Source organism: Chlamydotis macqueenii, chromosome 6 (assembly GCF_036417535.1).
Source record: "Chlamydotis macqueenii isolate bChlMac1 chromosome 6, bChlMac1.mat, whole genome shotgun sequence".
Taxonomy (NCBI): domain Eukaryota; kingdom Metazoa; phylum Chordata; class Aves; order Otidiformes; family Otididae; genus Chlamydotis; species Chlamydotis macqueenii.
Genome location: NC_141561.1, coordinates 25,221,270 through 25,236,696, shown reverse-complemented (window position 1 = coordinate 25,236,696; position 15,427 = coordinate 25,221,270). Strand labels below are relative to the sequence as shown.

At 40.1% G+C, this 15,427-nt stretch overlaps 2 protein-coding genes across 30 annotated transcripts in view; one reads left to right on the top strand and one right to left on the bottom strand.

Moving 5' to 3' along the window:
* PLEKHA3 (pleckstrin homology domain containing A3) overlaps positions 1–15,427 on the bottom strand; it is a 109,888-nt gene that overhangs the window by 71,255 nt on the left and 23,206 nt on the right. The gene's annotated exons all lie outside the window — the stretch shown is intronic.
* TTN (titin) overlaps positions 1–15,427 on the top strand; it is a 249,366-nt gene that overhangs the window by 231,104 nt on the left and 2,835 nt on the right. For all 27 annotated transcript variants that reach the window (XM_086750513.1, XM_086750508.1, XM_086750509.1 and 24 more), the window contains 19 exons: positions 16–318; positions 400–705; positions 800–1,090; positions 1,211–1,510; positions 1,617–1,922; positions 2,172–2,477; positions 2,578–2,859; positions 3,144–3,737; positions 3,839–4,126; positions 4,244–4,543; positions 5,000–5,302; positions 5,574–5,876; positions 5,995–6,579; positions 6,709–7,014; positions 7,096–7,395; positions 7,641–8,216; positions 8,310–8,615; positions 8,707–9,300; positions 9,422–15,369. In XM_086750513.1, the coding sequence (XP_086606639.1) occupies positions 16–318; positions 400–705; positions 800–1,090; positions 1,211–1,510; positions 1,617–1,922; positions 2,172–2,477; positions 2,578–2,859; positions 3,144–3,737; positions 3,839–4,126; positions 4,244–4,543; positions 5,000–5,302; positions 5,574–5,876; positions 5,995–6,579; positions 6,709–7,014; positions 7,096–7,395; positions 7,641–8,216; positions 8,310–8,615; positions 8,707–9,300; positions 9,422–15,369 (12,497 nt within the window). The remainder of the gene's footprint in view (positions 1–15; positions 319–399; positions 706–799; positions 1,091–1,210; positions 1,511–1,616; positions 1,923–2,171; positions 2,478–2,577; positions 2,860–3,143; positions 3,738–3,838; positions 4,127–4,243; positions 4,544–4,999; positions 5,303–5,573; positions 5,877–5,994; positions 6,580–6,708; positions 7,015–7,095; positions 7,396–7,640; positions 8,217–8,309; positions 8,616–8,706; positions 9,301–9,421; positions 15,370–15,427) is intronic.

The following is a 15,427-nucleotide window of genomic DNA, read 5'->3' as shown; positions in this document are numbered from 1 at the left end:
TTTTTTTGTGTTTAGTCCCACCAAGCCCACCTTCAAGGCCAGAAGTCTATTCTGTGTCTGCAACTGCCATGGCCATTCGCTGGGAAGAACCTTACCATGATGGTGGCAGCAAAGTCATTGGATATTGGGTTGAAAAGAAGGAACGCAACACCATCCTTTGGGTGAAGGAAAACAAAGTGCTGTGCTGTGAATGCAACTACAAAGTCACAGGATTGGTGGAAGGCCTAGAATATCAATTCAGAACCTATGCTCTAAATGCTGCAGGTGTTAGCAAAGCTAGTGAAGCTTCCAGACCGGTAGTAGCTCAAAATCCAGTTGGTAAGTATTACTTGTAGGGTTCTGTGGTTATTTAAGCTAAACTAGGATTGCATTTCTCATTTTTCTGTTTTATTCCTCCAGATCCACCAGGAAGACCAGAAGTAACAGATGTTACCAGATCTACAGTGTCACTGAGCTGGTCAGCACCACTTTATGATGGTGGAAGCAAAATTATTGGATATATTATAGAGCGCAAACCATATAACGAATCTGGTGATGGACGCTGGCTGAAGTGCAATTATACCATTGTCTCAGAAAACTTTTTTACTGTGACAGCTCTTAGTGAAGATGAAGCATACGAATTCCGTGTACTAGCAAAGAATGCTGCTGGTGTGATTAGCAAAGGATCTGAATCGACTGGTGCTGTCATCTGCAAAGATGAATACTGTAAGAAATATCCACTTGGAACACCTAAAAACATAATGTTATATTTTTAGTACTGTTGTGTAATTTGTTTTTAATCTCTTTTTCCTTATGACAGCACCACCAAAGGCTGAACTCGATGCCAGACTGCAGGGAGAAGTTGTGACTATTAGGGCTGGATCAGATCTTGTTCTCGATGCAGCCATTGGTGGGAAACCAGAGCCAAAAGTCTTCTGGTCCAAAGGTGACAGGGAATTGGATGTTTGTGAAAAGATATCTCTGCAATACACCAGCAAACGAGCCATTGCAATTATCAAGCTCTGTGACAGAAGCGATAGTGGAAAATATACTCTAACAGTTAAAAATGCCAGTGGGATGAAACAAATTTCTGTTCTTGTCAAAGTGCTTGGTATGTATCTCATTATTAGTATTCATACTTATTATACTAAAACTCTCATATTCTTTTAAGTAAGAGTGAGATGCTTTTCCTTAGCTGCTAATAACAATACTTATTTTCATCTCTACCTAGATTCACCAGGTCCATGCACAGGCAAAATCACAGTTAGCAGAGTAACAGAAGAGAAATGTACTCTGGCATGGAACATGCCTGAGGAAGATGGAGGTGCACAAATCACTCACTATATCGTAGAAAGGCGTGAAACCAGCAGACTTCACTGGGTTATTGTTGAGGCTGAATGCCAGACTTTATCATGTGTGGTAACAAAGCTTATTAAAAATAATGAATACATCTTCCGTGTGAGAGCTGTCAACAAATATGGAACAGGTGTTCCACTTGAAACAGAACCTGTGATTGCCAGGAATGCCTTCAGTGAGTGTTACTACCTTCCATTCTGCATCAGCATTTGTCAAATATTTCTCATAGATAAATAATGTGTTAAATAATATATTTTTTTTCACCTTTTAAAAAATACCAGCTATCCCAACACAGCCTGGTGCTCCCGAAGAAGTGAGTGTCGGCAAGGAACATATCATTATTCAGTGGATGAAACCAGAATCAGATGGTGGCAGTGAGATTAAGGACTATCTCGTGGACAAACGTGAAAGGAAGAGTCTACGCTGGACACGAGTGAACAGAGATTACACTGTTTATGATACCAGACTGAAAGTCACTGGTCTCATGGAAGGCAGCCAGTACCAGTTCCGTGTCACTGCAGTGAATGCTGCTGGGAACAGTGAGCCTAGTGAAGCTTCACAATACATGCTATGTAAAGAACCATCATGTAAGTTACCACATTTAAAACATATTTTAATATTTACTTATAATAATGGAGCATAAACCCACATTGACACTTCAACTAAGACACCCAAACCACATGTGATCTCACTGAACTGGCTAGTATTAGAATGAACTTAAAAGCAGTTATAGTTCATTTTAAACACATTTCCTCGCATTAGTTGTTTAGAAGTTGTTTTTAACTGTAAAATGTTTCCTGCACCAATGTGAAATGCATTTTTCATCTTTTTCAAAGATACTCCTGCACCACCTTCAGCTCCAAGAGTTGTGGATACTACTAAGCACAGCATAAGTTTAGCATGGTCAAAGCCCACATACGACGGTGGTGCTGACATCTTAGGCTATGTTCTTGAAATGAAAGAAGAAGGTACTGAACAGTGGTATCGACAACATACAACTGCCACTTTGCGGAATCCTGAGTTCACTGTGACTGGTCTTAAAACAACCCAGAAATACCAATTCAGAGTTGCTGCTACAAATGTGAATGGTATGAGTGAATTCAGTGAATCGTCAGCAGAAATAGAACCTGTGGAAAGAATAGGTAATTTGAAGACTTACTGTATATTTTAAGAAAAAAATATATTTTTCTTTAGAACTATTAAAAAATTAATTAATTCCATGTTTCTTACACCCTTCATCAGAAATACCTGAGCTTGAGCTTGCTGATGATCTGAAGAAGACAGTTACAGTCAGAGCTGGTGGTTCCCTGCGCCTAATGGTCTCTGTGTCTGGCAGACCTGCTCCTGTAATCACATGGAGCAAGCAGGGTGTTGACCTTGTAAGTCGAGCTATTATTGATACTACAGACAGCTACACTCTGCTTATTGTGGATAAAGTTAATCGGTATGATGCTGGAAAATACATCATTGAGGCTGAAAATCAATCAGGAAAAAAATCTGCAACTATTTCTGTAAAAGTGTATGGTAAGTACTGCTGCAATTGTATATGGGCATTACATCACTCATAGTGCACTTTGCTCAGAAATAAGGAAGTCATTATTTTCCAAAGAAAGTTTGCAGTTAAAATAACATGAGAATGTTTGGAAAGTCAGAGAAATAATCTAATCCAAAGGACAATACCTAGTTCCTAAAGCTGTGCTAGTTTATAAATCAAATCCCAGCATTGTTTTTTTTATGCAGAATCAGTTATTGACTGTAAAAGGAATGGATCCAAAAGGAAAAATTAAAAAAAAAATTGTTTGTTTTAGATACACCTGGTCCACCAGCTGCAGTGAGAATTAAGGAAGTATCAAAAGATTCTGTGACACTTACTTGGGATATTCCAGCTATTGATGGTGGAGCCCCAGTCAACAATTACATAATTGAGAAACGTGAAGCTTCCATGAGAGCTTACAAGACTGTCACTATCAAATGCAGCAAGACATTTTATAGAGTTACTGGACTTCTAGAAGGAGCTTTGTATTATTTCAGAGTACTACCAGAAAACATTTATGGCATTGGTGAAGCTTGTGAAACATCTGATGCAGTACTAGTATCTGATGTCCCCATGATACCACAAAAACTTGAAGTGATCGACACCACTAAATCAACTGTTACCCTTGCATGGGAGAAACCACCACACGATGGTGGCAGCAGATTGACTGGCTATGTTATTGAAGCCAGCAAAGCTGGAACAGAAAGGTGGTTGAAGGTAGTGACACTGAAGCCTACAGTCTATGAGCATACAATTATCTCTCTCAATGAAGGTGAACAGTACTTGTTCAGGGTCAGAGCACAGAATCAGAAGGGTGTGTCAGAACCACGGGAGATTGTTACAGCAGTGACAGTACAAGACCAGAAAGGTAGGTGTCTACTGTTAAAAATTAGAGGGTGAAGCTCATACCAAATGAATGTGATATTTATAAAGCGGATATTTAAAATATTAATGATTTACTTTTCGTAGTTTTACCAACAATTGATTTCGCTGGAATACCTCAGAAGACAATTCATGTACCTGCTGGCAAGCCCATTGAGTTAGCTATTCCAATTGAAGGACGACCACCTCCAGCTGTGTCTTGGTTCTTTGCTGGTTCTAAACTAAAAGAATCAGAACGCATCAAAATGGAGACTGTTGCCAAAATGGCTAAATTAACTGTCCGTGAGACCACCATACATGACACTGGAGAGTATACGCTTGAATTGAAGAACACAACTGGAACAGTTGCTGATACAATAAAGGTTATAATCCTTGGTAAGGATTTACAAAAATAATTGTTCATGATCTTTCTCCATCTGAACTTTGTTACATAAGCAATATGATTCCTTTTCTCCATTTTTGTTGTTGTCTTTTAATTTTTTTTTTTTCTAGACAAACCTGGACCACCTGTTGGACCTATCCGAATCGATGAAATTGATTCAAATTTTGTAACCATCTCCTGGGAGCCACCTGAGCTGGATGGAGGAGCTACCCTTAGCGGCTATGTGGTAGAACAGCGTGATGCTCATCGTCCTGGATGGCTACCAGTTTCAGAGTCAGTAACCAGGACAACATTTAAGTTTACCAGACTTGTTGAAGGTGCAGAATATGTGTTCCGTGTGGCTGCTACAAACCGCTTTGGAATTGGATCTTACCTGCAGTCTGAAATTATAGAATGCAAGAGCAGAATCCGTGAGTCTGAATTTTAGCTTGTTCTCTACCTTTAAAAATAAAACTATGTATTCAAATGGGCTTATATATCCACACATAACTAAGATTTTGCTAGATGTTACTACTTCTTTTTGCCAAATAAAATGGTACATTATGATGCACAGTAGTCTTGATATATTTCCAGAAAAAAATGACATCCATAAATCTATATAGGTACTATAGATGCACTGCACAGAATATGGATAGTAAACTTAGACTTTCTGCTCTGGTCTATCATTAGCTTTAAAAATTACTTTACTCCATTACAAAAAACAGGAGTATTTCACTGACCTAGTCTGTAAAGTACTTTGATATCTGCTGATAAAAAGAGTTTGGTACGCCATTGATATTACATTGTCATTCACAATATGTTGCATATTACTAATGTGTAGAATAATTTGATGCTTTCTTCACTAATTCTGTGTTATGTTTTTACAGGTATTCCTGGTCCTCCTGGCACTCCAGAAGTGTTTGATATCTCTCGAGATGGCATGACATTAACTTGGTATCCTCCAGAAGATGATGGTGACTCACAGATTACTGGTTACATCGTGGAACGCAAAGAAGTTAGAGCAGATAGATGGATCCGTGTAAATAAAGTTCCAGTCACTATGACTCGTTACCGTTCCACTGGGTTGGTTGAAGGATTAGAATATGAACACCGAGTCACAGCAATCAATGCCAGAGGCACTGGGAAACCCAGCCGTCCTTCCAAGTCTGCCATCGCCAGAGATCCAATTGGTAAGGAATTTCCTACATAGATTAAGCACATTATGGCAGAAACAAATGATGCTAGCAAAATTTACTCTTTTTTTCTAATTTGTAAATGTATCTGGGTCTTTTAACAAAAGACAGAAAACCAATAAAATATTAGCAAAAATCTCTCATTCTAAGTTTTCCTGTATAAATCCTATGGACTTAATACGGATCATATGTTGCAAGTTAGGATTTGTTATATCTTTTAAATATTCATTAAAAACATCCTGCCCCCCAATCTGATCATCTCTTCCAGCTCCTCCAGGCAAACCTCAGAATCCAAGAGTCACTGATACTACAAGAACATCTGTCTCCCTGGCTTGGAGTCCACCAGAAGATGAAGGTGGTTCTAAAGTTACTGGCTACTTAATTGAGATGCAGAAGGTTGATCAATTTGAATGGACCAAATGCAATACCACACCAACCAAGATTCGTGAATACACCTTGACACATCTCCCCCAGGGTGCAGAGTACAGATTCCGTGTGCTAGCCTGTAATGCTGGTGGGCCAGGAGAACCTGCTGAAGTGCCAGGAACAGTCAAAATAACAGAAATGCTTGGTAAGACGCTTCAAGTCTTAATTCTTATTGAAAGTTGTCCTAAAAAAGTATTTGCCTAAAGCAGGTATGATATCATTTTTAAAATGGACATAGCATGACATGTTAATTTTGTTTACAGAATATCCTGACTACGAACTTGATGAAAAATACCAGGAAGGTCTCATGGTGAGACAAGGTGGAGTTATCAGGCTTACAATACCCATTAAGGGTAAGCCTATCCCAATATGCAAATGGACAAAAGAAGGACATGACATCAGCAAGAGGGCCATGATTGCAACTTCTGACACTCACACAGAACTTGTGATCAAAGATGCAGAAAGAGAAGATTCAGGCACCTATGATTTGGCACTTGAAAACAAGTGTGGCAAAAAAGCTGTGTATATTAAAGTCAGAGTGATTGGCATTCCAAATCCACCAGAAGGGCCGCTTGAGTATGATGATATACAAGCTCGTTCTGTCAGAGTAAGCTGGAGACCTCCTACAGATGATGGTGGTGCAGATATCCTAGGTTATATTGTTGAGAGACGAGAAGTACCGAAGACTGCCTGGTACACTGTTGACTCTAGAGTGAAAGGGACATCACTAGTGGTGAAAGGGCTCAAAGAAAATGTGGAATATCACTTCCGTGTTTCTGCTGAAAACCATTTCGGTATTAGCAAATCTCTCAAGTCTGAAGAACCAGCAGTACCAAAGACACCTCTAAGTAAGTCCCCTTTTAGATTTTCTTTTTATTTTAATTACTGCATTATGATTCTAAAAGTGCAATAGTATATGCAAATGTTTTAATCTATGTCACTATTATTTCTATTATTTTTGTTGTTATAATTAACAGATCCTCCAGAGCCTCCAAACAACCCACCTGAAGTACTTGACATTACAAAGAGTTCTGTCAACTTGTCCTGGTCCAGACCTAAAGATGATGGTGGTTCTCGTGTAACTGGCTACTACATTGAACGTAAAGAGACATCTACAGAAAAATGGGTCCGGCATAATAAGACACAGATTACCACTACAATGTACACAGTCACAGGACTTGTTCCAGATGCTGAATATCAATTCCGTATCATTGCTCAAAATGACATCGGTGAAAGTGAAGCAAGTCCTGCTTCTGAGCCAGTTGTATGCAAGGATCCATTCGGTAAGAAAATGTTTCCATTAACAGATTTCTGAAGACCACCTTCTAGAGAGGAATTTATTTTCTGTATCTTTTAATTTTCAGACAAACCAAGCCAACCTGGAGAAATTGAGATCACTTCAATATTTAAGGACAGCATTACATTAGAATGGGAGCGACCTGAAAGTGATGGTGGCAAAGAGATCCTTGGCTATTGGGTAGAATATCGCCAGTCTGGAGAAAGCACCTGGAAAAAATGCAATAAAGACCGCATCAAGGACAGGCAGTTTACAGTAGGAGGTTTACTAGAGGCTACAGAATATGAGTTCCGTGTTTTTGCAGAAAATCAGACTGGCCTCAGCAGACCTCGAAGGACTGCTATGGCAGTGAAAACTAAATTAACATGTAAGCAAAAATATCTTGTCACGTTTGCTGTGATATTGTTGTGATTTGCTGTGTTGTAAACCACGGTCCTGCACTTAACGTGCTATTTATTTGGTTTACTTGTTATTTGTCAACATGACTGGCCTAAAGCACAGTCTTTCAAGTGTAAGAGGCATGAGTATAAATGAAAATTAATTTCCAGTAGTATAGTAATAGAGGAAAATGTCATAGTAACCTTCATTATTTTTTAATTTTCTTTGTCATAGCTGGAGAAGCACCTGCCATAAAAAAAGAAATGCAGGATGTTACAACTAAACTGGGTGAAGCAGCTCAGCTGACATGCCAGATTGTTGGGAGACCTTTGCCTGATATTAAATGGTACCGCTTTGGCAAAGAACTAGTGCAAAGCCGAAAATACAAAATGTCATCTGATGGACGCAAACATACACTGACAGTAATAACAGATGAACAGGAGGATGAAGGTGTCTACACTTGTATGGCTACCAATGATGTCGGAGAAATTGAAACTAGTGGCAAGCTATTATTGCAGGCTCCTCCTCAGTTCCACCCTGGCTTCCCACTGAAAGAGAAATACTATGCAGGTACAGGTGGCACCCTCCGCCTTCATGTTGTGTATATTGGCCGACCAGTACCAGCAATAACTTGGTTCCACGGCAACAAACCTTTAAGAGGATCAGAAACAGTTACTATTGAGAACACAGAGCATTATACTCATCTTGCTATCAAGAATGTCCAGCACAAGACTCATGCTGGGAAGTACAAAGTGCAACTGAGTAACACATTTGGAACAGTTGACACTGTACTTAATGTGGAAATACAAGGTAATTAATTTTATTTTCAGTAATTTTTGTGGAATATTTTCTCAAATATTTACTGGCAAAAGAACAAAAACTATCATGCTTTTTCTATTACAGATAAGCCAGATAAACCAGTAGGGCCAATTGTTATAGAGTCTATACTGAAGAATTCTGTGGTGATAAGCTGGAAACCACCAGACGATGATGGAGGTGCTATGATAACCAATTACATCATAGAGAAACGTGAAGCCAAGGAAGGAGCAGAATGGCAACTTGTATCTTCAAGCATTTCAGGCACGACCTGTAGAATCGTTAACCTAACTGAAAATGCAGGCTATTATTTCCGAGTTTCTGCTCAGAATACATACGGCATTAGTGAAGCACTGGAAGTGTCATCAGTTGTTGTTATGAAGCCTCCATTTGGTAAGTGGATGACAAAATACTGACTTCTGTATGACCCTGTAATTACTAATGCAAGCTCACATAAGTTTTTGAACCTTTTTATCCTTCACAGAAAAACCAGGACAACCTGGTCAGCCAGTAGCAAGTGCTGTCACAAAGGATTCTTGTGTTGTCTCATGGAAGCCACCTGCAAGTGATGGCGGTGCAAAGATTAGAACTTATTATCTTGAGAAGCGTGAGAAAAAACAAAACAAGTGGATTTCTGTAACAACTGATGAAATTCGTGAAACTGTCTATTCTGTGAAAGATCTTATTGAAGGTCTTGAATATGAGTTCCGTGTAAAATGTGAAAATCTCGGTGGTGAAAGTGAGTGGAGTGAAGTATCACAACCAGTCATTCCAAAATCTGACGTACCAATTCAAGCTCCGCATTTCAAGGAAGAACTAAGGAATCTGAATGTGAAATTTCAAGCTAATGCCACGTTTGTCTGCAAAGTCACTGGTCATCCTAAACCAATTGTGAAGTGGTACAGACAGGGCAAAGAAATCATGCCAGATGGTGAAAAGATCAAGATACAGGAATTCAAGGGTGGATATCACCAGCTAGTCATCACAAATGTAACAGATGACGATGCCACAGTATATCAAGTTAGAGCTACCAACCAAGGAGGATCTGTGTCTGGCACTGCCTCTTTGGATGTTGAAGGTGAATGAAGGGTCTTGATTCCTAAGACAAATTCTTTTTAAGCTTTGAATATTTAGACTATTGATGCTCTTCTCATGTGCTTTTTGTCATGTGTTGCTTTTTCTTCCTCTTTCTATTCCAGTTCCTGCAAAGATTCACTTGCCCAAAAACCTGGAAGGCATGGGAGCTGTTCATGCCCTCCGAGGGGAAGTAGTGAGTATCAAGATTCCATTCAGCGGCAAGCCTCATCCCGTGATCACATGGCAGAAGGGACAAGACCTCATTGATACTAATGGACACTACCAAGTCATTGTTACGCGATCATTCACATCTCTTGTTTTCCCAAATGGTGTTGACACAAAAGATGCAGGGTTTTACATTGTTTGTGCCAAAAACAGATTTGGAATCGATCAAAAAACAGTTGAATTAGATGTGGCTGATGTGCCTGATCCACCAAGAGGTCTGAAGGTAACTGACATCTCAAGGGATTCGGTCAACTTAACGTGGAATGAACCAGCTACTGATGGTGGAAGCAGAATCATGAACTACATTATTGAGAAACGTGCTACAACAGCAGAGCGATGGATTCGTGTTGCACAAGCTCGTGATACACGATACACAGTGGTGAACCTATTTGGCAAGACCACCTACCAGTTCCGTGTAATTGCAGAAAACAAGTTTGGCCAAAGCCAGCCTTCTGAACCTACTGATCCAATTATAACAAAGGAAGATAAGACCAGAGTAATGAACTATGATGAAGAAGTTGATGAGACCAGAGAAGTCACTACAGTTAAAGCAGCTCACTATTCTACAAAGGAACTCTATGACAAATACATGATTGCAGAAGAGCTTGGACGTGGGCAGTTTGGTATTGCACACCGCTGTGTTGAGGCAGTTTCAAAAAAGACTTATCTAGCCAAGTTTGTTAAAGTAAAGGGCGCTGACCAAGTTTTGGTAAAGAAAGAAATTTCCATTCTAAATATTGCTAGGCACCAAAATATCCTGTATCTTCACGAATCATTTGAGAGCCTAGAAGAATTGGTCATGATCTTTGAATTCATTTCTGGAGTTGACATCTTTGAAAGAATCAGCACAGCTTCATTTGAACTGAATGAAAGAGAAATAGTAAGTTACGTACGCCAGGTCTGCGATGCACTAGAATTTTTACATCGCCACAGCATTGGACATTTTGATATTAAACCAGACAATATTATTTACTTCACAAGAAGAAGTTCTGTAGTTAAAATTGTTGAATTTGGTCAAGCCAGACAGTTGAAGCCTGGAGACAGCTTTAGACTCCAGTTCACTTCTCCTGAATATTATGCACCGGAAGTACATCATCATGATTTAGTTAGCACAGCTACTGACATGTGGTCAGTTGGTGCTCTAACATATATACTTCTCAGTGGCATTAATCCTTTCATTGCTGAAACAAACCAACAAGTTATTGAAAATATTCTAAATGCTGAATACAACTTTGATGATGAAGCATTCAAAGACATAAGCATTGAGGCCATGGACTTCATTGATCGCCTACTAGTAAAGGAAAGAAAAGCTCGGATGACAGCTGCTGAAGCGCTTAACCATATCTGGCTAAAACAGCAGACAGAGAAGACCAGCACTAAAGTCATCAAGACCTTGAGGCACAGGCGTTACTACCAAACTCTAGTAAAGAAGGAGTTGAATACAGTTGTGTCAGTAGCCCGCATTTCCTGTGGAGGCGCGATTAGATCTCAGAAAGGTGTAACAGTGGCTAAAGTTAAAGTTGCACCAATAGACATTGGTCCCATTGCTGGACAGATAAAGCATACTGTTACAGAAGAAGGAGGGCATGCCAAATACGTCTGTAGGATTGAAAACTATGATCAGTCCACACAAGTCACATGGTACTTTGGTATGAGGCAATTAGAAAGCAATGAGAAATATGAAATCAAATACGAAGAAGGTGTGGCAACCATGTACGTCAAAGACGTTTCTAAATCCGATGATGGTACCTACAGATGCAAAGTAGTAAATGACTATGGTGAAGACAGCTCTTACGCAGAACTTTTTGTTAAAGGTGTGAGAGAAATTTCTGAACACTACAGATGCAGAACTGTTAGGAAAGTGAAAAGACGGGTTGATACTATGAGACTATTAGAGCGTCCACCAGAATTTACTCTGCCTTTGTATAACCGCACTGCATACGTTGGAGAAAATGTCAGGTTTGGAGTAACTATAACAGTTCACCCAGAACCTCGTGTAACATGGTTCAAATCAGGCCAGAAAATCAAACCTGGTGATGATGAAAAGAAGTATACTTTTGAATCAGACAAGGGTCTTTATCAGCTAGTCATCAATAATGTAACTGAAGAGGATGATGCTGAATACAGTATTGTGGCACGCAATAAATATGGCGAAGACAGCTGCAAAGCTAAGCTGACTGTGATTCCACATCCACCTCCAGCAGATGCCACACTGAGGCCAATGTTTAAAAGATTGCTGGCAAATGCTGAATGTCAAGAAGGCCAAAATGTCAGTTTTGAGATCAGGGTATCTGGTGTACCAAAACCAACACTGAAATGGGAGAAAGATGGTCAGCCTTTATCCTTTGGTCCTAACTTTGATATAATTCATGAAGGTTTAGATTATTATGCTTTGCATATCAGAGATACTTTACCAGAGGACAGTGGTTATTACAGAGTTACTGCTACAAACAGTGCTGGATCTACAAGCTGTCAGGCTTATCTAAAAGTTGAACGCTTGAAATATGTCAAGCGTGAGTACGAGACTGAAGAAGAGCGGGAGAAGCACGTACAGAGGCAAATTGACAAGACCTTACGAATGGCAGAAATCCTTTCTGGGGTTGAAGCTGTTCCACTGACACAAACTGCACAAGAGGCTCTCAGAGAAGCTGCTATCTTATATAAACCAGCTGTTAGCACTAAGACCGTCAAAGGTGAATATGAAATTAAGAAAGAAGAAAAGAAGGAAGAAAGAAGACTTCGTATGCCATATGAGGTCCCAGAGCCTCGCAAACATGTGCGCACTACTCTTGAGGAAGATCAGACCATTAAACACTTTGTGCCTCTGTCAGACATGAAGTGGTACAAGAGACTGCGAGACCAGTACGAAATGCCAGGAAAACTTGAGAGAACTGTTCAGAAACGCCAGAAACGCATACGTCTTTCCAGGTGGGAGCAATTCTATGTGATGCCACTGCCGCGCATTTCTGATCAGTATAAGCCTAAATGGCGCATACCAAAGCTAACACAAGACGATCTTGAAATTGTGAGACCAGCACGTCGGCGTACTCCATCTCCAGACTATGAATATTACTATAGACCAAGGCGGCGATCGCTTGGTGACTTGTCTGACGAGGAATTACTCCTGCCTATTGATGACTATTTAGCCATGAAGAGAACTGAAGAGGAAAGACTGCGCCTTGAAGAAGAGCTGGAGTTAGGCTTTTCTGCTTCTCCCCCAAGTAGAAGCCCCCCACGCTTTGAACTGTCTGCCCTTCGGTATTCTACTGCAGGAGCACAGGTCAGTTCAGAGGAAGAAAGAAAAAGAGACCTGAGGTATTCAAGCTATCATATCCCAACTAAAGCTGAGACCAGCGCAACCTATGCAGAGCTTCGTCAACGCCATGACAGGGCTGCCTACAGACCACCTAAACAAAAGCAAAGAATAATGGATGAAAGAGAGGATGAAGAATTGCTCCGTCCTGTTGGCACTGCTCAACGGCTCTCTGAATACAGAAGTGAGCTCGAATATATGGCAGAGGAGGAAAAGAGGAGACTCAGGAGAAGAAGGGAAAGAGAAATAACTGAGATCACATCAGAAGAAGAAGAAGAAATAGAAATGGTGCAACACGTTCACAGGGAATTTTCACCTCCCTCTAGACTACTAAGGAGAAGAAGATCTCTTTCTCCAACTTACATTGAGTTGATGCGTCCTGTATCTGAATTAATTCGACCCCGCTCACGGCCCCCTGAAGAAAGTGAGAGAAGATCCCCAACACCAGAGAGAACTCGACCACGCTCGCCTAGTCCAGTTTCTAGTGAAAGATCGCTCTCTCGGTTTGAGAGGATGGCAAGATTTGATATATTTTCTAGATACGAGTCCATGAAATCTGCTTTGAAAACTCAGAAAACTATGGAAAGGAAATACGAAGTTCTGACTCAGCAGCCTTTCACCCTCGACCATGCCCCTCGTATTACCCTGAGGATGCGCTCACACCGGGTACCGTGTGGCCATAATACCAGGTTCATTCTAAACGTCCAGTCAAAACCAACTGCTGAAGTGAAGTGGTACCATAATGGTATTGAGCTCCAGGAGAGCAGTAAGATACATTTTACTAATACCAGTGGTGTACTAACTCTGGAGATTCTCGACTGCCACATTGATGACAGTGGAACATACCGGGCTGTATGCACAAACTACAAAGGAGAGTGCTCTGATTATGCAACACTAGATGTTACTGGAGGAGATTACACTACATACACTTCCCAGCGGAGAGATGAAGAAGTACCAAGGTCAATTTTACCTGATCTGACAAAAACAGAGGCATATGCAGTCTCTTCATTTAAGAAAGCATCTGCTACAGAAGCAAGTTCCTCAGTAAGAGAGGTCAAATCAGAAATGTCAGCAACAAGAGAATCACTTTCATCATATGAACACTACGCTGCTTCTGAAGAAAAAATCACTGCAGCTGAAGAAAAATCATTGCAAGAAAGGACTGTACACAAAGCATTTAAAAGCACTCTACCAGCAACAATCCTTACAAAACCACAGTCAATCACAGTTCCTGAAGGGGAGACTGCAAGATTTTCCTGTGATGTTGATGGTGAACCAGCACCAACAATAACATGGTTCCGTGCAGGTCAACCCATTGTTTCTTCAAGGCGCTTCCAAGTAACACGAACACAGTACAAGTCTACCTTTGAAATTTCTTCAGTCCAGATGTCAGATGAAGGAAGTTACACTGTTGTGGTAGAAAACTCTGAAGGAAGACAGGAAGCGCATTTTACTTTGACCATTCAAAGAACAAAAATTCTCGAAAAAACAATTATATCACCTCCAACAATCAAATCTCCTGAGCCTCGTGTAAAGTCTCCAGAGCCAGTTAAGTCTCCTAAACGAGTGAAATCTCCTGAACCCATTAGTAGCCCCTCAAAAGCAAAGTCACCACCTGGAGACAAAACAGTACCAGCAGAGAAAGTACAATTACCAACTGCTTCTCCACCAAAGATAAAACAGCATCTGAAAGCAGAAACTCTTGGAGATAAGGTAAAGTTATCCTGTGCAGTTGAAAGCAGTGTTTTAAGTGTCAGAGAAGTGGCTTGGTATAAGGATGGCAAAAAACTGAAAGACAACCATCATTTCAAGTTTCATTATGCAGCAGATGGCACCTATGAGCTCAAAATCCATGAGCTCACGGAATCTGATAAAGGAGAATACACTTGTGAAATTATTGGGGAAGGAGGTGTTTCAAAAACTAACTTCCAGTTTACTGGCCAAGTATTTAAAAATATCCATTCCCAGGTAAGAGGTGTATCTGAAACTCATAAATCAGTTCAGAAAGAAGATGAGATGCTTACAGTTTCTACCAAGAAAAAGTCAGCAGTGGCAACTGAAGAAAAAGCAGCAGTTCAAGAAGTCATTAAAAAGTCAATTGTTACTGAAGATGTCAAACAATCAAAAGCAGAAATTAAAGCTTCTTCAACTAAAATGACAGTGTCTGAAGGGGAGAAAGTGACATTAAAAGCTAACATTCCTGGTGCCTCTGAAGTAAAATGGGTGCTGAATGGAATGGAGCTGAGAAATTCAGATGATTACAGATACGGCGTTTCTGGAAGCGATCACACACTAACTATCAAAAAGGCTAGTAATAAAGATGAAGGTATACTCACCTGTGAGGGTAAAACTGAAAAAGGCATTATTAAATGCCAGTATGATCTGACCTTTTCTAAAGAGCGCTCCAACGAACCAGCATTTATCATGCAGCCTAAGTCTCAAAATGTCAATGAAGGACAAGATGTATTGTTCACCTGTGAAGTTTCTGGGGATCCTTCTCCTGAAATTGAGTGGTTTAAGAATAATCAACCTGTAAGTATTTATTTAATATATTTACTTGAAAAATTAGAATTACTCATAAAATTCATCT